Source organism: Chiloscyllium punctatum, chromosome 10, assembly GCF_047496795.1.
Source record: "Chiloscyllium punctatum isolate Juve2018m chromosome 10, sChiPun1.3, whole genome shotgun sequence".
NCBI classification, from domain to species: domain Eukaryota; kingdom Metazoa; phylum Chordata; class Chondrichthyes; order Orectolobiformes; family Hemiscylliidae; genus Chiloscyllium; species Chiloscyllium punctatum.
Window position 1 is genome coordinate 74,172,076 of NC_092748.1, and position 21,782 is coordinate 74,193,857.

At 41.1% G+C, this 21,782-nt stretch overlaps 1 protein-coding gene across 3 annotated transcripts in view; it reads left to right on the top strand.

Moving 5' to 3' along the window:
• Positions 1–21,782, top strand: part of cers6 (ceramide synthase 6) — a 256,821-nt gene that overhangs the window by 120,618 nt on the left and 114,421 nt on the right. For all 3 annotated transcript variants that reach the window (XM_072579520.1, XM_072579522.1, XM_072579521.1), the window contains exon 4: positions 5,898–5,955. In XM_072579520.1, coding sequence (XP_072435621.1) covers positions 5,898–5,955 — 58 coding nt within the window. The remainder of the gene's footprint in view (positions 1–5,897; positions 5,956–21,782) is intronic.

Here is a 21,782-nt window from a genome sequence, read left to right on the forward strand (position 1 = left end):
TTATTTTTAAATCACCAAATGAAATACCACATTTCAATTCTTAATCCAACTTTTAGAAAAAAAAATCATAGGTCTGTTTATAATGTACTTTACATTGGTATTCTTAACTCCTGAAGGTTTATTTCTGTTCCTTGTTTCTCTCAGCTGGTGATGTTCCAATGTAGAGCTCTAATAGACAGTGAAGTCTTCTTTTCCTGCAGACTTTCCCTTTTGCATGAATGATATAATCTCATTTTACCTTGACACAAATTTGGTCATAAAGATCCACCTGCATTCCTGAATAACTAATCATGGGAGTTTATAGTTTCTAACTCCTCTGCCTCTTGAAGATCCAAGCAGTCCCCATAACACTAACTGGGATATTTAGTGGTATTCTAGGAAAGCCTGTAATCTAACCTTTACGTTAGCTTTCTCTATAACTTTCTCCACAGTAATGTGATTCATATCAGGCAGATTGCAAAACAGATCTCATGAGTTCCTTTATTTGACCTTAAATTTAATGATGTAACCCCAAAAAAGCATGAGTTTATTAACCTCATCACTAATAGAAAAACAATGGTATTCCAAAATTCATAGCCAATGCTGTTTGGTGCACCAGATTCATGAGAAGGCATGGTTTACTATGCCATCAGAACATGAAAATTCCAATGTCTGCCATCCGAACCACTGAATTCCACTGAAGAGAGACACATATTCACTGCAAATGAAAAATGGAGAAAATACTGATGAACTTTGACATAACAACAAACAAGACTGTTGCAAAATTAGTGAAAAAAATCCGAGTAAAGATGACAAGCAGTTTGCAGTGGTTCCATTTTGTATCTCATCTGGATCATGCAAAATCAAAGCTGATAATGATATGCAAACAAAAGTCTTCCAATGAGAAATTTCAGAATGTATTACCATCATGTTCATGAGAAAAGTTGAATGGATGAATGTTCTTGGAATGTGGATCAAAGCAATCTGGAATTTGAAACCAGGTGGTCTATACAAAGAAGCATTTGCTAGCCCAAGACATGCTCAAATCCCACCTCATTAATGGTAGAGGCAGTGATGTAAGATTGACTAACCCTGATGTGACAGATAGTCCCAGCGGTTTAAGAATATTGTTCACTCTTGGATGTGTGTATGAATAATCTCTTGGACAGAATCTAAAAGATGTGGATCACTTGGATTTACCAGGTGAAGAAGTCTTCCCAAAGGATGGAATATGCAAACACTCTCACCAACAACATTGTGTAAATGATGTTTTGGATGCCTGGATGGACCTTGATCCCAGTATTATCAAATAAATCATTTCTGAAATGTGAAACATTGAATGTACTCACATAGAGTAAAAACAATTTCTTATGGAATGAGGATATCAAAGTTACTACTCACAATAACAGTGATGAAGACTTGGAAAATCTATACAATGATGTAAGATGGCTGATGGGGATGACTAGACCAGAGATTCAAAGGTAATCAGAGTCATTTTGAAAGATTTCAATGTGAAGGCTTGTAGTTAATTTGTTACATGCTTTTATAAAATCTTGGCTGAAAAATGTACAATTTGTGATGTTCCAAAATAAATAAATGCTAGATAACCAATATGGATTTTTACTTTTTCTGTTTTTTTATTGTGGACTGAAATGGGAGAAGGACGATTTTGAAAACCAAGGCAGAGATTGCTGGACTTTTTAAAAGAAAGTATTCTAAGTGGTGCTTTCACTGCAGCTTTGTTCAATGAGTGGGGGAGATTGGTTGCAGATGGGGATATGTACAAAGTGAGATTTGGCTGGTAACTTGTAGCTGATTGTGATGTGGTGAGTAGTTGTGGATGACAAAAGCCATCAACCTGCCATAACTATGTTATTGGGTATAGCCTTTCTTCAGGACTGACCTTCAGGACTGTCCTGAAGATGGGTTATACCCGAAATATTGACTTTTCCACCTCCTGATGCTGCTTGGCTTGCTGTGTTCTTCCAGCCTCCTGCATGTCTACCTTGGATTCCAGCATCTGCAGTTTCTTGTTGTGAATAACTATGTCATTGGCTCCAGGTAGCTGAACAGTTTATGGGTATAGACAATATTGCCAGAAGCTTTCAGACCTTTGAATAGGTGGTGTCCCCCCCAGCAGTATAAAGTACCTGACATCTGAAGAAAGCCAGCTTGTGTCTATAGGCTGTTGTTTTTAACTAATTCATCAGGGACTTTATAATTTATGAATCAGTCACTCTGTAATTCTATAAGGAAGTGAAAAATATCTATTGAAGAGTTATTGAAGAGCAGGAAGTTTTGACAAGCAAAACGATTATCTCTGTGAACCCTGGAGGCTGAGACTGTTGAACTGCCTTCCAGGCTTTTTTCTGCACACGTAAGACCAAACATTTTTGTCTCTCTGTATAGATGACGGAAGTTTTATAAGGGTGGGGGTTTAGAATTTTAACTATTAGGATTATTTGTTGACAGTTCATAGTTGTTTACCAATACTTAAATCTGTTTAGTTGAAATAAATAATAATTCTTGATAAGTACACAAATCTGTCCAAGTTTTCTATTCACCTAAGTCTAACCAGACAGGTAAATTGGAGAGCATTCGCATATTCTGATAAATTCTTTAAGTTTTGTGATGACTCTGGGAATACCTGTGCTTGGCTTCCCAAGTGCTACCTAGTGAGGCATAACATTAGTTTCATTGGTGTCTACTTTATTCAATTTTTTTTAGGTTTCTCATGGGTTTAAATCAAGCACATCTGCAAACCCCTCAAAAGCTTAGCCATGTAAAAGTTGATCCCATGAGGTTTGCCTGAAACCTTTGGTTTCAAGAATTTCACTTTTGCCTGAGTATACATGTTAATTTGTGTGAAAAAAGTATGTATAATATATAACCTTCATCAATCATGTGCAGTGAATTAACTTCTTGAACTGTATCTACATCCTTGCACCTTTTCATTTTTCATCGACCCTCACAGCTATCTGCTCTCACTCACTTTATAGTGCACCACATTAGGGTACTTCTCCTTTCTACCAACTCTACCAAGAACTTCAGTTCAATGGACTAAACTTAAACACACTCTTCAAAGTTTGTGAGAAGATTTGTAGCTTGGGTGCTCGATGTTGTGGTTCTGTTCGCCGAGCTGGGAATTTGTGTTGCAGACGTTTCGTCCCCTGTCTAGGTGACATCCTCAGTGCTTGGGAGCCTCCTGTGAAGCGCTTCTGTGATCTTTCCTCTGGCATTTGTAGTGGTTTGAATCTGCCGCTTATGGTTGTCAGTTCCAGCTGTCCGCTGCAGTGGTCGGTATATTGGGTCCAGATCGATGTGCTTATTGATTGAATCTGTGGATGAGTGCCATGCATCTAGGAATTCCCTGGCTGTTCTCTGTTTGGCTTGTCCTATAATAGTAGTGTTGTCCCAGTCGAATTCATGTTGCTTGTCATCTGCGTGTGTGGCTACTAAGGATAGCTGGTTTCGTGGCTAGTTGGTGTTCATGGATGCGGATGGGTCAGATTTGTAGATGATAACTTTGTAATAATTAAAAACACAGAAATAGAGAACACACACCGGATTATCAACTCCACACTCACAGGAATCTGATTCAGTAGAGAGGAAGAAAAGGACAACCAACTCCCATTCCTAGACGTGATGGTACAGGGAACACCGAACAGAGAATTCACCACAAAGGTGTACAGGAAAGCCCCACACACAGACCAAGTCCTGAACTACGAAAGCAACCACCCCAACACACACAAAAGAAGTTGCATCAAGACACTATTCAAAAGAGCCACAACTCACTGCAGTACACCAGAACTGCAAAAAGAGGAAGAAGAACACCTATACAATGTATCCGACAAAAACGGATACCCCTGCAATTTCATCAACAGATGCCTAAGGGAAAGACAACGGAACAAGGACATGCCGCATCCCAAAGGACTAGCCACGCTACCATACATCAAAAACATTTCTAAACTGACAGCCAGACTACTGTGACCACTAGGACTCATAACAGCACACAAACCAACAGCCACTCTCAGACAACAACTCACCAGAATGAAGGATCCGATACCCAGCATGAGCAAAACCAATGTAGTATACAAAATCCCTTGCAAGGACTGTACAAAACATGACATAGGACAAACAGGAAGACAGCTAACGATCCGCATCCATGAACACCAACTAGTCACGAAACGACACCACCAGCTATCCTTAGTAGCCACACACGCAGATGACAAGCAACATGAATTCGACTGGGACAACACTACTATTATAGGACAAGCCAAACAGAGAACAGCCAGGGAATTCCTAGAGGCATGGCACTCATCCACAGATTCAATCAATAAGCACATCGATCTGGACTCAATATACTGACCACTGCAACGCACAGCTGGAACTAACAACCGGAAGCGGCAGATTCAAACCATTACAAATGCCGGAGGAAAGATCACAGAAGCGCTTCACAGGAGGCTCCCAAGCACTGAGGATGTCACCTAGACAGGGGACGAAACGTCTTAAACACACTCTGTCATGTTGTGTCACTCTTCAAGATTTCCTAGCTCAGTGTCACTTAATGCATGAGACAGTGGGAGGTGATGGCCTGTTATCACTGGACTGTTAATCCAGAGACCCAGGTAGTGTTCTGACGAACTAGGTTTGAATCCTTCCACATCAGATGGTGGAATTTGAATTCAATTAAAATCTGGAGTTAAGAGTTGAATGATGATCATGAGACCATTGCTGATTATCTGCACTACTAATGTCTGTTAGGGAAGGAACCTGCCTTCCTTACCTGGTCTGGCCTACACCTACATATGACTCCAGACCCACAGCAATGTGGTTGACTTTTAATTGCCCTCTGGGGAATTGGGAATGGACAATACTTGTTCTAGTCATAATCCTCCCCTTTATGAGATGCTACCTTCTAGCAGTTAAAGCTAACTTTAAATGATGCTGTTTGCTCTCTGCTAATGTGTCCAACCAACCAACAGTGAGGTTCACACTGACTGGAATTTTTTTTTTTGTTCATCCCTGAGATGAGGTTGTCACTGGCTAGGCCAGCATTTATTGCCCATCCCTAATTCCATTAAGAGTCAACCACATTGCTGTGGGTCTGGAGTTACATGTAGGTCAGACCAGGTAAGGATGGCAGTTTTCTTCTCTAAAGGACATTAGTGAACCAGGTGGGATTTTCTGACAATTGCCAATGAGTTCATAGTCATCATTAGACTTGCAATTTGAATTTTTTAAAACTCAAACTTTACAATCTAACATGGTGGAATTTGAACCTAGGTCCTCTGAATATTACCTGGGTAAACTGGATTAATTGTCCAGTGAAAACATCACAAGGCCATTGCTTCCACAATCATTGAAATGAACATGTAGCATAAAATCAAATTTAGCTCCCTACGTCTTGCCACTGCTCGCTACAAACAATGTGCTGTCTAATAAAGCTGTGCGCCATTGCATTATATGGCAGGCAGAGACTTCTGAATAGATTTATACAGCTAAAAATGAACAGTGCAAGTAATGGATTGATTAACACTTTTCATTTTAACTGAGTATAATTCTTTATTGATGTTTATGTTAATATTTCAATTGTGAGTCAAACCAAGAAGTATTAATTTTTTAAAATGAAGAATGCAATGTACCTGAAGCAAAGCTCAGACCAATGATAACAACTCCATGCACTACCATGCTCTGTTCATTGTTGCTCAACAACTAAAACTAAGCATATTCTGTTAACATAAATTTGCACAAAAAATATACCTGTTTGATCTGAATACAGAACTATTGATTTGTATTGCAGCATCATAGCTGCTCCATATTCTAATTTTGTTGCTACTGAGTTTGTGAGTGTCTAATAATAAATTGCAATGAGTAACTGCTTCCTTATGATTCTCATATATTTTCTTCTTCTACAGGTGGAAGTTTACATTTTACCTTTACATATTTTCCTATGGTGTAAGGTTTCTGAAGAAGGTAAGGCTTCAGCATTTTGAAACATATTGAAATGTCTTTTGTTCCATTCACTAAGTTTAGTCATAAATGTTAATGAAAGCATGATTTATAATCATGTCTGCTTACTGTTTAAATGCATGAAGGCATGGAGAATTTGTGATATATGAATAAGTCTCAGAAACATGTCTGAAGATGAATGCTATGCTTCAGTTGTCATTATATCCAACATGCAGTTTGTTGTGATAACGTCAACAGATATTAACAGTAGAGCTATATGCTAATCGGCCATTGAGCAGACATTCTAATTATGGACAATGCAAAGAAAAAAGGCAAGTTTGACAGTCTGTGATTTAAATTACTAAAAATGGTGCCAGCTAAATATTCACACAGAAGTAAATTATAATGCATACTTGAGATCTACTGATATTAGATTATTTGTGTCACAAAAGACCTTCACCTATTCCAACTGTATAGAAGATAAGTTGCCAGATGTTTCCTGAACTTGCGTGATAGTTGTGTGCATTTTTAGAATACAATGATAAGTTGGAGACACTTAGGAGTGTACAGTTTTAAAGACATGGTCATCTGAGATGGATGATCGTTCAAAGACAGACAGTGCAGGAGTCCCCAATAGCTATCCACTCTCTAACAAGTTTACCATTTTGGATACTGTTGCAGGGGATTACTATCAGGGGATAGTGATAGCAGCAGCCACAGTGCTGGCACTATTGTACAGCAGGGAGAGTCATAGTGCAGTAAAGCAGTAGTAATAAGGGATTCTGAAGTCAAGCGCACAGACAGGTGTTTCTGCAGCTGCAAAAGAGAATCCAGAATGATGTGGTGCCTCTCTGGCGCGAGGGTGAAGGATGTATCTGAGCGGATGTGGGACATTCTCAAAAGCAAGGCCAACATCCAGAGGTCATGGTACACACTTTGGTACTAATCACATAGGAAGGAAGAGTGACAGGGTCCTGCAAGTTAGATCGTAAATTGAAAAGCACGACCTCTAGGAATATAATCTCAGGTTTACTCCCATGCCACATGCCAGTGAGGCTAGGAATAGGAAAATACTACAGTTAAATGTATGGCTAAAGATTTGCTTTAGGAGGAAGGGCTGCAAATATGTGGATCATTGTGATGTCTTCTGGGACAGTTCAGGTGGGGAATGTAGATTGGGGCCAGTTATTTGAGGGTAGACCCACATCTGGCATATGGGAATATTTTAAGGCCAGTTGATTAGAGTTTAGGACTAGCATGTTGCTGTGACAATGAAGGATAACAATTGGAAGGTTTGGGAACCTTGCATGACAAGAGAAATTGTGAACTTTGTCAAAAAGAAAAAGGAGGCATATATAAGTTATAGGAAACCTAAGACAAGACCAAAAACTAAAACACCTAATTGAAGATTCACACCACTCCATTCACTCCACCCAAGAATTCCTCAGCATCATCAAAGACACAAAGATAGAAAAGGATGGAATAATGGTTTCATTTGACATTATAGCCCTTTTCACATCAATTAACATCGACCTGGCCAAAGAAATACTGACACCTCTACTAGGAAAACCAAGACCACAAATACCAGACAACACCAACTTCATCAGCAAAGACAACATCCTCAAACGAGTAGATCTGTGCCTCACCATCAATAACAAAACCTACAAACAAGTCAACGGAACACCTATGAGATCACCAATATCAGAGCTCATAGCAGAAGCAGTCATGCAGAGACTTGAACAAGCTGCCCTCCCATCTATCCAACCCAAACTTTGGGTCCGCTACATAGATGACATTTGGTCATTACAAAACGGAACAAATTAGAGAAAACATACAACACCACCAACAATATCCTGACAGGCATAAAATTCACAAAAGAGGAGGAGAATGACAACAGACTCCCATTCCTAGATGTGACAGTTGAACATATAGTTAACAGAGAGCTTCAAATTAGTGTCTACAGAAAAACAACAAACGCAGACCAAATACTTAACTTCAGAAGCAATCATCCCAACACTCACAAACAGAGCTGCATAAGACATTACTTCAATGAGCTACATCACACCACAGAACCCAAGAACTACAAAAAGCAGAAGAAAAATATCTATACAATGCTTTCAAGAAAAATGGGTACCCAATAAACACAATCCACCGATTCCTCAGAAACGAACCCAAACAAGCAGACACAATGCAACCAAAAACTATAGCCACATTAACTTAAATCAAATACATATCAGAAATGACTTCCAGACTACTCAGACCTCTTGGCGTCATGGTAGCCCACAAACCCTCCCACACACTTAAATAATGACTAATGAACCTAAAGGATTCATAACATGCCACCAGCAAAACTAATGTTATTTACAAGATACCATGCAAGAACTGTAAAAAACACTATATTGAACAAGCGAGCAAGAAACTTGCCACCAGGATACATGAACACCAACGGTCACCAAAAGACATGACCCACTATCACTAGTTTCTATATATACAGACAAAAAAGGACACCTCTTTGATTGGGACAACACACATATCCTAGGACAGGCGAAACAAAGATATGCACAAAAATTCTTAGAGGCATGGCATTCTAACCAGAACTCCATCAATAAACACATCGATTTAAATCCTGTGTATCACCCCTTGAGAAAGAAAACTGGACATAACCCACCTTAAGAAACCAATACCTATAAATAGAGAGGCAGGAAATACCACCAGCACTTCACCGGAGACTCTCACTGATGATGTTACCTAGTCATGGTGATGAAACGTCTGAAAACACACCATCAATCTCAGCAAGCTAACTTACATACAAGACACATCCATCAACAAATATAAAGAAAGTAGGAAAGAACTTAAACAAGGACTTGGGAGGGGTAAAAAGAATCATGAAATGTCCTTAACAAATGGGATAAAAGAAAATCCCAAGATGTTATATAAATATATAAGGAGAAACAGGGTAGCTAAGGAAAGGGTAGGTCCACTCAAGGACAAAACAGGGCATTTATTCATGGAGCTCGAGGAAATGGACAAATTCCTTTATAAATACTTTGCATTGGTATTCATAAAGAAGAAGAACATGCTGGATGGTGAGTCTAGATATTTTAGGGCATGAAATATGTGTTGCTGGAAAAGAGCAGCAGGTCAGGCAGCATCATAGGAGCAGGACAATCGATGTTTCGGGCACAAGCCCTTCTTCAGGAATGAGGAGGGTGTGCCAAGCAGGCTAAGGTAAAAGGTAGGGAGGAGGGACTTGGGGAGGGGCTTTGGGAATGCGATAGGTGGAAGGAGGTTAAGGTGAGGGTGATAGGCCGGAGAGGCAGTGGGGGCAGAGAGGTCGGGAAGAAGATTGCAGGTCAAGAAGGTGGTGGTGAGTCTGAGGGTTGGGACAGAGAAAAGGTTGGGGGGGGGGTGGGGAATGAGGAAGCTGGAGAAATCAGCATTCATCCCTTGTGGTTGGAGGGTTCCTAGGCGGAAGATGAGGTGCTGTTCCTCCAGACGTCATGTTGCCATGGTCTGGCGATATGGAGGAGGCCAAGGGCCTACATGTTCTTGGCGGAGTGGGAGGGGGAGTTAAAGTGTTCAGCCACGGGGCGGTTGGGTTGGTTGGTGCGGGTGTCCCAGAGGTGCTCTCTGAAACGTTCCGCAAGTAGATGGCCTGTCTCCCCAATGTATAGGAGGCCACATCGGTTCAGTTGATGCAGTAAATGATGTGTGTGGAGGTGCAGGTGAACTTATTACGCATATGGAAGGATCCCTTGGGGCCTTGGAGGGAAGTGAGGGGGGAGGTGTGGGCGCAAGTTTTGCATTTTTTGCGGTTGCAGGGGAAGGTGCCGAGGGTGGAGGTTGGGTTGGTGGGAGATGTGGATCTGACGAGGGAGTCACGGAGGGAGTGGTCATTCTGAAATGCTGATAGGGGAGTGGAGTGAAATATATCCTTGGTGGTGGGGTCTGTTTGGAGGTGGGGAAATGACGAAGGATGATACGATGTATCTAGAGGTTGGTGGGGTGGTAGGTGAGGACCAGTGGGGTTCTGTCCTGGTGGCGATTGGAGAGGTGGGGTTCAAGGGCAGAGGAGCAGGAAGTGGTAGAGATGCAGTGGAGAGCATCGTTACCCACGTCTGAGGGGAAATTGCGGTCTTTGAAGAAGGAGGCCATCTGGGTTGTTCGGTATTGAAATTGGTCCTCCTGGGAGCAGATGCGGCGGAGGCAAAGGAATTGGGAATATGGGATGGCGTTTTTACAGGAGCAGGGTGGGAGGAGGTGTAATCTATATAGCTGTGGGAGTCAGTCGGTCTATAGTAAATGTCCGTGTTGAGTTGGTCGCCCGAGATAGAAATGGAGAGGTCTAGGAAGGGGAGGGAGGAGTCTGAGACAGTCCAGGTAAATTTGAGGCCGGGGTGAAAGGTGTTTGTAAAGTGGATGAACTGTTCAACCTCCTCGTGGGAGCACAAGGTATCCCCCATCACGAAGGCCTCAAAGCCCTCCGCTTCTTCCTTTCCCGCCGACCCAACCAGTACCCTTCCACTGACACCCTCCTTCGACTGACTGAACTGGTCCTCACTCTTTACAACTTCTCTTTCCAATCCTCCCACTTCCTCCAAACCAAAGGAGTAGCCATGGGCACCCGCATGGTCCCCAGCTATGCCTGCCTCTTCGTAGGATATGTGGAACAGTCCATCTTCCGCAGCTACACTGGCACCACCCCCCACCTTTTCCTCCGCTACATCGATGACTGTATCGGCGCTACCTTGTGCTCCCAAGAGGAGGTTGAACAGTTCATCCACTTTACTAACACCTTCCACCCCGACCTCAAATTTACCTGGACCGTCTCAGACTCCTCCCTCCACTTTCTAGACCTCTCCATTTCTATCTCGGGTGACCGACTCAACACGGACGTTTACTATAAACCGACTGACTCCCACAGCTACCTAGATTACACCTCGTCCCACCCTGCCCCCTGTAAAAACGCCAACCCATATTCCCAATTCCTTCGCCTCCACTACATCTGCTCCAAGGAGGATCAATTCCAATACCAAACAACCCAGATGGCCTCCTTCTTCAAAGACCGCAATTTCCCCTCAGACGTGGTTGACGATGCTCTCCACCGCATCTCCTCCACTTCCCGGTCTTCCGCCCTTGAACCCCGCCTCTCCAATCGCCACCAGGACAGAACCTCATTGGTTCTCACCTATCACCCCACCAACCTCTAGATACATCATATCATCCTTCGTCATTTCCGCCACCTCCAAACAGACCCCATCACCAAGGATATATTTCACTCCCCTCCCCTATCAGCGTTCCGGAAAGACCACTCCCTCCGCAACTCCCTCGTCAGGTCCACACCCTCCACCAACCCAACCTCCACTCCCGGCACCTTCCCCTGCAAACGCAAGAAATGCAAAACTTGTGCCCACACCTCCCCCCTCACTTCCCTCCAAGGCCCCGAGGGCTCCTTGTATATGCATCACAAATTCACCTGCACCTCCACACACATCATTTACTGCATCCACTGCACCCGATGTGGCCTCCTATACATTGGAGAGACAGGCCGCCTACTTGCGGAATGTTTCAGAGAACACCTCTGGGGTACCCGCACCAACCAACCCAACCGCCCTGTGGCTGAACACTTTAACTCCCCCTCCCACTCCACCAAGGACATGCAGATCCTTGGCTTCCTCCATCGCCACACCATGGCAACACAATGCCTGGAGGAAGAGTGCCTCATCTTCCGCCTAGGAATCCTCCAACCACAAGGGATGAATGCTGATTTCTCCAGCTTCCTCATTTCCCCTCTCCCCCCTTATCTCAGTTCCAACCCTCAGACTCAGCACCACCTTCTTGACCTGCAATCCTCTTCCCGATCTCTCCACCCCCACCCCCTCTCCGGCCTATCACCCTCACCTTAACCTCCTTCCAACTATCGCATTCCCAACACCCCTCCCCCAAGTCCCTCCTCCCTACCTTTTATCTTAGCCTGTTTGGCACACCCTCCTCATTCCTGAAGAAGGGCTTATGCCCGAAACGTTGATTCTCCAGCTCCTTGGATGCTGCGCTTTTCCAGCAACACATTTTTCAGCTCTGATCTCCAGCATCTGCAGTCCTCACTTTCTCCTATTTTAGGGCATGACTATATTAAATAAGGGGGTAAATGCTGGATGTTTTGAAAAGCATAAAGTTAGATAATTCACCAAGGTTTGATGAGATCTATTCCAGAATATTGACAAATGCAAGGGAGGAAATTGCTGGGTTCTTGCACGAAGTCTTTTTATCCTCTTCAGGCACAGCAAAGGTTCCAGAAGACTGGAGAATAGCCAGTGTTGTACCTATGTTTAAGAAGGGTAACTGGGATAATCTGGGAAATTATATGATGGTAAGCCTTATGTTAGTGGTAGGGAAATTATTGGAGAAGATTCTTAGGACTGGATTCAATCATGTTTTGAAAAATCTAGATATATTTGTGATAGGCAGCATGGCTTTGTACGGGCAGGTCATGTCTCACAAACATGATTAGTTTTTGTATAAGTAACAAAGATGATTGATGAAGGTAGGGCAATGTATGTTGTCTACATGGACTTTAGTTTCAAAGGGCCTATGAGTCAGCCAGGCTTGGTGGGTCTAACGGCCTGTTTCTGTGCTGTTTGTTCTTTAAAACCTTTGAGCCAATGAAACACCCATTTCTCACAGAATCACTGTTAAAATCAGAAATGTGTTTTGCAATTGCAAGTTTTAATACAATTGTAATACAATTATAATTGTGTGTTATTTTGACTATTTGTAACTTTTAGCTGTCATGTTTCAATTTCACAGTGTCTGAAACATGAAGAGAACATCCTTCAACTGACTGTTAGACTAGTTGATATACATGATTGCATTCAGCTGATTGGTAATATGGTGTAAAATTATAAATATGTTGTGAATATAATATTGGTAGAGTTGTTGAACAGTTTCAGTGATCAGTCCAGAATGGTTTTATAATAATATGGTCAGGTGACAAGCAGCAGAAAGAGCCACAATTGAGCATGCTGGAAATTTTAGTCAAGCTAGTTTATACACTGACCTCAGTTAAAACTATAGCTAGGATATGTTGCGACCTGCGGTTCCCTGACAAAATAAAGTAGGTTTTATGTTTGTCTCAGGACATACGTGGAGCATGGAATGCCACTGTTTATGATGTAGTGGAAGCATTTGGGAATCATTTACCAGTAAGATCCATTGGTTAGGATTGAACAATGTGATCAGGATATGAATCAATTCATTGGCTGAGTGCCAGAGATCATTTTGGAAATGGAACACATTTTCAAACAAGTTAACAGAACATAAGATTTTCTCAGGAGTAGCCTTTGAGACCACATTTGAGAAGCATGTGCCATGAAATCACTTCCAGAGAAAATAAAGAACCTTGAGGCAAGATCTAGGCAGAGAACAAAGTTAGCCACCCCTCGAATCGTGATAGTAATTTATTCAAGCCAAACTTATAGAGCTAAAGTTAGGGTTGGAGTTAAATGTGAATTAAGTAAAGTAAGGTAAAGTGAAGTTAAATAAATTGAGTTAAAGCTAAGTTAGATGAAATAAGAAGTAAATGTTGCAACATATGTAAGTTTTACTTTGATTATTATACTTAAAGAATTAAAATAAAAAAGAGTTTTTTAAATTAAATTCTGAGTTGGTTCCCTGCCTTTTGTCTGTCACAAGGGAAGAATACCAGGGTAAAAGGTTTAAGTACTCCTTTTTGGGTAACAATAAAAAAGTAAAGTCACTATAGTATTCAGAGACCGTAAGGTTGCTCTCCCATCAGAGAGAAATGACTGGTGGTGGTATAACTGAGGGTCACTACACTTCAGGTGAGAGAAAGATATTGAGAATAAGAAACTTCCATGACAATCTCAGCTGGTGTGGGAATTAAATCCATACTGTGGTGGCATTCTGCCTCACGAGCCAGCCACCCAGCCAACTGAGCTAATGGACTCCTTTGTGGTATACCGTGTTAACTATGGAAGAGACCAAGCTAATATTCTTACACAGATATGGAGCAGTGTGCTTGCAACCATTTGAATTGTCACAAAGTTTCAAACTAAATGAATTTTTATTACATTAATTAATTATTTGTGCAAATTCGAATGAATTCAATAATTTAGAAAAATAATTATTTTCAGGAAACTGGGACAATTTTTTTTCAGTTTCTTGTGTTTTCAAATGTATTTGGTTCAGTTTCTGAGCAGTGATATTTGGGAGGGCAAATTTTACAAGAGCGTGGCCTAGATATGCTATTAACCCTTGCAGACTGGAGTTGTGCATCGGGACTCTGTAGAATCCCAGATGCAACAGACTCTGTCGGAATTGCCCCGGAGATTGAAGGTTCTGTTGGACCATTCCCCCGTGTTGGAGAATTCAGAGGGCTAAACATACACAAAGTTAAAAGATTCCTCAAGAATGCCATATGATTAAAAACACAGTGTAACTTCTGTGTAACCATATGATTAAAATCACAGTGTAACTTCTGTGTAACTATGAAGTTGACCTCACCACCTTCCCACCCCCACCACACACACACACACACAATTTACATAACACATCTCAACTGCCCGTAGCTCACATTCCTCACAATCCCCTCCACACCCCAGTCAGAAATTCTCCACCCACCCCTAAGGATCTGGCCTGAAGCCCTGCCTACCTTGACATCCAATACTGCTGTTATCCTGAACCCCTGAGACCCAGGACCTGCAACCTCCATCGGAGCTGCACTCCCACCTCCAAATGTAGCCAACTCCCTTTACCACTGGCCCTCACATCCCCACCATCTGGCACCAAATTCCCTCACAACCCACTCCCCCAACCCAATCCCTAACCAATGCCAGCTACTCTGCCAACACTCCCACTTTGTACCCTACTCACTTTGGTATCCTAATCCCTTAAACATTGCCATCGTAGTCCCACACTTACCTTACATACTTAGCCTTTCACAAGAGTTGTCAAAGTGTCTGGCTGTGTTGCTGGACATTTAAGTCTTGGAATACTGCTGAACTCACTGACTGCTGCAAAGGGGACATGGATTGACTTCCCCCATGGGCACTACAGGGGCACTATGTTAATTTAAGCTACATTCCGCATCTACAAAGGAATAATGATCAGAATTCCTGTCTAGTTGTGCAGAGCTCAGAATGAATGTTTAAAGAAATATGAGCCGAGTGGTAATCCGTTCTTGTTTGCCACTGTTCGGAGTTCCCTGCCTGTCCTTCCATTTGGGCAGTCATTTCTACTGGCAGCACTGAGTTTGAGAAATTGTGAGGTGTCTCCTGTAAAGCATATAATCATAAAATTAGTCCTTCTTCATTCAGACTATGTATGTTTCTGACTCCAATTCACCTTTAAGTAAAGGAACTACCAATTGGAAATGCGAGATTTATAAAAGGAATAGATGTCTTTAATGGGATTAATTACAGCTATGTCTTAGAAAAAAAAATACACTTCACGGAAACTGAATTAGCCTGCATAAATAGTAAGAGTGCTTTGAGTGGAAGAACCAGAAGCTAGTAACATTGATTCTCAGTAATCAAATGTCAACAGTGTAGTAAAAATTGCATAATTCATCATTAAAGTTCAATCTCCTTTATAAATACTGTAAGTCAAACTGAACTGAAATTTCCTACAGGTAATTTTATATCTTTTGCTATGTGGTCATGAAACATTAGGAATATTTCTGTGCTAATTTCCTTCTTCAAAAATTGACACAAATTCAATTTGAAAGCAAATTTAAAATAGACACAAGAAGTATGACAGTGTTTAAAATGTAGGATTGCTTGCTAGACCTCTTTGATGAAGTCTATGGAAGCAGGGATATTGAAGTGTAGCGGAAGCAATCAGGAGAGCTATGTGACTCATAACGAAACAAACCTGAATACTAAATAGTCTGTGTCTATACTGTAACATTCCAAAAATGTATAGGGCTCATTGTCTTTGGTCCTTTTCACTGAGAACCTAAACAGGAGCAGCACATATGCAGAATGTTTGCCTAATATCAGCACCAGGATGTAGAAATTTAGAGACAACTACAGACTACAGTGTTAGCTTTTTCTTAGTGTGTTGGAACACTCAGCAAGTGTTTCAAATAGAAATAAAGATGGGAATCCTTCCTCTCACCTTTTTAATATTCCAACTGATACATTGCTTCTACAGGTGCAGGGTGGCTCCAAATGGTTGATCCAGGAATCACAGAGCAACGTTAAATGGCAGAAATAGGGTTCTCTCCTTTTCTTAGCCTGTACAAACATTATACTCAGCATATCAGACAAAAGGGTTCATAGAAATCAGTCATTATGTTTGAGCCCAGACATCATTTGTGCACTCTTTAATATTTTCAACTTAGGACAGTCAGAATTCAGCAACCAAATATATGAACAAATTAACGGCACACCCATGGGCTCACCCATCTCTGGACTCATAGCAGAAGCGGCAAAGGTTAGAACAAACAGTCTTACCTCAAATTCAACCTAAACTCTGGGTCCGATATGTAGATGATACCTTTGTAATCATTAAAAACACAGAAATAGAGAACACACACCGGATCATCAACGCCACACTCACAGGAATCCGATTCACTAGAGAGGAAGAAAAGGACAACCAACTCCCATTCCTAAACGTGATGGTACAGAGAACACCTAACGGAGAATTCACCACAAAGGTTTACAGGAAAGCCACACACACAGACCAAGTCCTAAACTATGAAAGCAACCACCCCAACACACACAAAAGAAGTTAGATCAAGACACTGTTCAAAAGGGCCACAACACACTGCAGTACACCAAAAAGAGGAAGAACAATCTATTCGCCAAAAACAGATACCCCTGCAATTTCATCAACAGATGCCTAAGGGAAAGATAACGGAATGCCACAACCCAAAGGACTAGCCACACTACCATACATCAGGAGCATTTCTGATCTGACAGCCAGACTACTGCGACCACTAGGACTCATAACTGCTCACAAACCAACAGCCACTCTCAGACAACAACTCACCAGGACGAAAGACCCGATACCTAGCATGAGCAAAACCAACCAAGTGTACAAAATCCCATGCAAGGACTGCACAAAACACTACATAGGACAAACAGGAAGACAGCTAACGATCCGCATCCATGAACACCAACTAGCCACAAAACGACACGACCAGCTATCCTTCGTAGCCACACACTCAGATGACAAGCAACATGAGTTCAACTGGGACAACACTACTATTATAGGACAAGCCAAACAGAGAACAGCCAGGGAATTCCTAGAGGCATGGCACTCATCCACTGATTCAATCAACAAACACATCAACCTGGACCCAATATACCAGCCACTGCAGCGGACAGCTAGAACTGACAACCGGAAGCGGCAGATACAAATCCCTTTAAATGCCAGAGGAAACATCACAGAAGCGCTTCACAGGAGGCTCCCAAGCACTGAGGATGTCACATAGACAGGGGACGAAATGTCTGCAACACAAATTCCCAGCTCGGCGAACAGAACCACAACAATGAGCACCCGAGCTACAAATCTTTGCACAAACTTCGAACAGTCAGAATTCTTTTTGTTGCTAATGTGATGTTTACAGGTATGTTCTGTTTCAGGAAAAATAAATACTATATACAGGGGGGGTCCCCAATTTATGAACATCTAACTAATGAGTGCTTGTATTTATGAACATGATCCCATACAGAGGTATGCTTTTAAAGCTCTGACATATAAGTGCTGATAAAAGGAATTAGGTTATAGGTTGGATGTTTCACCCATATCAGTGCAGACTCAATGGGCTGAAGGTTCTCATATGCACTGTATGATTCTATGATATAAATATTCCCGGTACTTATAATCATCTACTTTATATTGTCCTGCGTTGTGTTCCAACTTGCAAATGGACTCAAAACCAGAACGATTCATAACCTGGAGACTACTTGTATACTAAAGCAATGGTTGCTCTCATGGAAAGGTTAATTTAGGCAAGCTATCATTCATCTGTCATGTAGCTCATGGATAAATTGAGCCCTCAAAAAATTCCAAGCTTGTACTTATCACCCACTCAGGACTGAAGTCAAACTTATTCTGGTGCAAACTTACTTGTTAGAATCAAGCAATATCACAACATTGAAGTGACTGTTCGACTCTTTGTGCCTGCATGCATCAACATACAATGTCAACATTACCACCTTATCAGTGTACACTGATGTCGCACTAACCCCACTTCTCTAATATGCCAACTTTGTACCAAGAAGGAACAGCAGATCCTATAGCACAGTCCAAACATAAATGAGACAAGTATTGTGGTGCACAGCAAGAATCAAGATATTGAAGAAGAGTGTTAGAGATTGGAGGAATCTTTTGATGTAGCTTAAGCAAATCCTTAGAAATAAATGTGCAACAGAGGAAACATAAAACTTGACGACATCGAAATTTAAAAATTTATGACAGTGTTAACAAAGAAAAGGGGATTGGCCTGAATTTGGAACATGGATAAGATTCTCAGAGATGTTGACATGCCAGCCAGTCAAATGGTGAGCAAAGTTGAAGTGACATGATCAAATCATATCTTGGCAATAATTTTACATTTGAAATTAGATGGCAAAATAGTGGTGATTCCAAGTGGTCAAGTCAGCCTTTTTTAACCAATGAATTTCCTTTAAAACAAAGTCTTCTGTGATAACATGAGAAAAAAGTGAATTGACTGGGTAATTAGAGGAGCAAAAACATTCACCAAGAGAGGCAGTCTCCAAGCTATGACATCAGTAATTCAGTATGAGTAGGTTGTAGAAACCTGAAATGAAATTAAAATGCTGGTGGATGTCAAATCATTCAAGATATCTGGGAAAACCAATACCATTGATAGCAGAGATGATTTTTGTGGAATGATATGGCCACCTGAGAATGTGAATGCTGGTGGATGTAATGTTGATGATCCACATAATCATATAATTCAAGAAGCAGCTTGGGGTGTATGATTTGATTCTGTAGATGTGTAGTTTTCTTTGCATTTTAGTACATGTTCAGTGCATGCTCTGGTTCTATATGGTATAGTGAAAGAACTGAAATTGTATGAATTAGTATTTATGGCATATTTTTCAATTGATAAATGTTTGCCTATGAAATTTGATGCTTGTTTCCATGGAGTTTATTAATTCAGTAATACAGATACCTTTGGTTCTTTTTGAACTACTTTTGGGAACATAGTTGGTAAGAACTGTTTATGACCTAGTAAGACAATGGAAGAGGGTGGATTTCAACCATAACATTACTCATAAGGTGTGAAGGCCAACCCCTTATATATTTGCACAGAATTTAGACTTAAAAAATTGACTTTTACATGAATATATATACACTAATTTGTATGATTATCTTTCTGATTGTTTTATTATCATCCTTTAAGTCAACCAACTGTTTACCGCAAATTAAGTAGCAGCTGAATGTGAACTCTCCAGCTTAACATTCACAAATTTGTGACTTTATGAGGCACGAGGGTTACACCTCACAGATACTAGTCTTCGACAATTCAATTCACATAATATTAGGAAATGGCTACAGAGGCTTGTTATAGCAGAGGCTAATGGACTATGCCAACATTTGGCAATAGTATTTGAAAACCTCTACTCCAGAACTAACTGTGGCCCGAACCATATTTTTCTGCTACAGTTACAACACTGGCATTTGACAATGCAGAAAATTCCCCAGGTATATCCTGTCCATAAAAAGCAGGTCAAATCAACCTGACCAATTACTGCATTATAAAACTCCTCACAACCGTCAAAAAAGTGATGGAAAGCTGTAACCTATTAAGTTTCCTTTGATAACACCTTCCAAACCCAGAACCTTTCCCACCCAGAAATGCAATGGTAGCAGACACACAGGATCACCAGCATTTACAGATTCCTCTCCAAACCACAACCATCATGATTTGGAAATGATCCTGTACTACTACAGATCAAAATTCTTATCAATACACCCTAAGGACTGCAGCGGTTCAAGAAGGAAACTCACCACCACCTTCTCCACAGCAATTAGGGTTGGGCAATAAATGTTGGTCTAGTCAGCAATGTCCACGTCATTTGAAAGATTTTTAAAAAAGACATGTTTCGATGCTGGTGGGAAGAGAGTCAAGAGGTAGTAGAGGAAACCAGATTGATCAGGCAACACACAGGATAGTCAGGTCATTAAGCAGTAGCACCCAATAGAATGTATGGACCCATGTGCATTTTCAAAGATTGTTCAAAGAAACTCATGAGTCAGTCAGCTAGACTTCACTCTTGAAGTCCTAGGGAAGATCTGTTCACTGCTGAACTATATCTGCATATCAATTGCCTACAGAAGTTTTGTGACAGCTTTTAATTTTTATGTCGAGAGTTCATTCAAAGGGTGTTTTGTCTGATTAACCATTTTGCTGTGCAATCCCTTTTAAAGCAAATTGCTAATGCCTTATGTTTGCAAGAATACTGAAGTTTATGCATTTTATAAAGATCCCAAACAGATGAAAGAGAATTGCTGGATTTTGTAGAGTTTTGATGACTGCATTAATTGGATCCATGTGTTATTGCATACCCCAAAGGTGAATAGATAGTTAAGAGACAAAGTCATTTGGTGTTTCTTCACAGATGACTGGAGTAGTATTATTTGACAATCTCAATCACCTCCTCTCAACTTTACAGTTAAGGATTCCCTTGCGTCTTATCATTAACAACATCATCCTTATTCTGAAACTCAGTATTAGAAGTATTTCATACAAGAAAGTCAAATGCTCAGCAATCCTTGCATTAAATTTTCCAATGATTTATTATAATTATGTACGAAAAGATTGATCAGTTTTTCCCCATACACACCTTTGCTTACTGTGCAATCTTCTCTTTGTCCTATTATAATGCTACCTGGGACCAGAATTCTGAGATGTGGACAGCTACTGCTGAATATTATCAGCACCTTATTATAGCTGGCTCTTCCAGAAGGCACTCAAATTCTGGGATGATCTTGTCATGGACTTTTCATCAGACTGATCCTCAAAATAAAGGCACCTTGTGCAAGGATGATTGGTTGCTCCTTTGTTTTGCTGGATTAAAGGTGCTGGAAGAGCACAGCAGTTCAGGCAGCATCCGGTGTCAGGAGACATGGTACAGTAGCTACACCAACGGAGCTGGGAGCATAATTCTGGTTGCCATTGACCAGTTGGGGAATGGACTTTAAGAAATCAAATAGTTATTTAAATTCCTAAGAGTAACTGGACCAACATCCTGGAGTTTCTCCAAAACTGCCCTGTATACTTTGCAGCCTCACCCTGATGACACCCCAGGACTGAAAATACCTCATTCAGTGCCTGCACATTGAGGTGAGTTAGCTGGAGTTCACATGATTGGATCAAGGTTTGCAGAAGCTGATGTTTTTTCCATGCTGTCAAACAATGAAGTGAAATCTAATGAATTTCAGTGTATAGCAAAGGCAGAGAACTCCTTTCCTTCCCATTAATCTGCCAGACATGTTGGAAGCAACCACACAGAACTTCCATGTATTCTTTTCTCATTTTTCTTGATGTAGCAGGCATGATATTCAACTTTCTCAACAACATGGAGCTAATAATGCCTTCAGTATCCCACTCTTCCTAATTGACCCATTATGCAACATGTAATAGCTTTACCTCCAGCAATTGTATCCCTCTTCTCTAACTTTTAACAGAATCAGAATACTTCATCACAAACCACTTTCTTTCACTACCACCAGCCAGGTAAGATCCAGTTCAGCCACAGAAGTTAAGATTTTCAATGTAGAAACTTTGCACTTCCTTAATTTTTCATTACACCCCCACGTCCCCCCAGTCCTTGTGTATTTGGATTGATTCA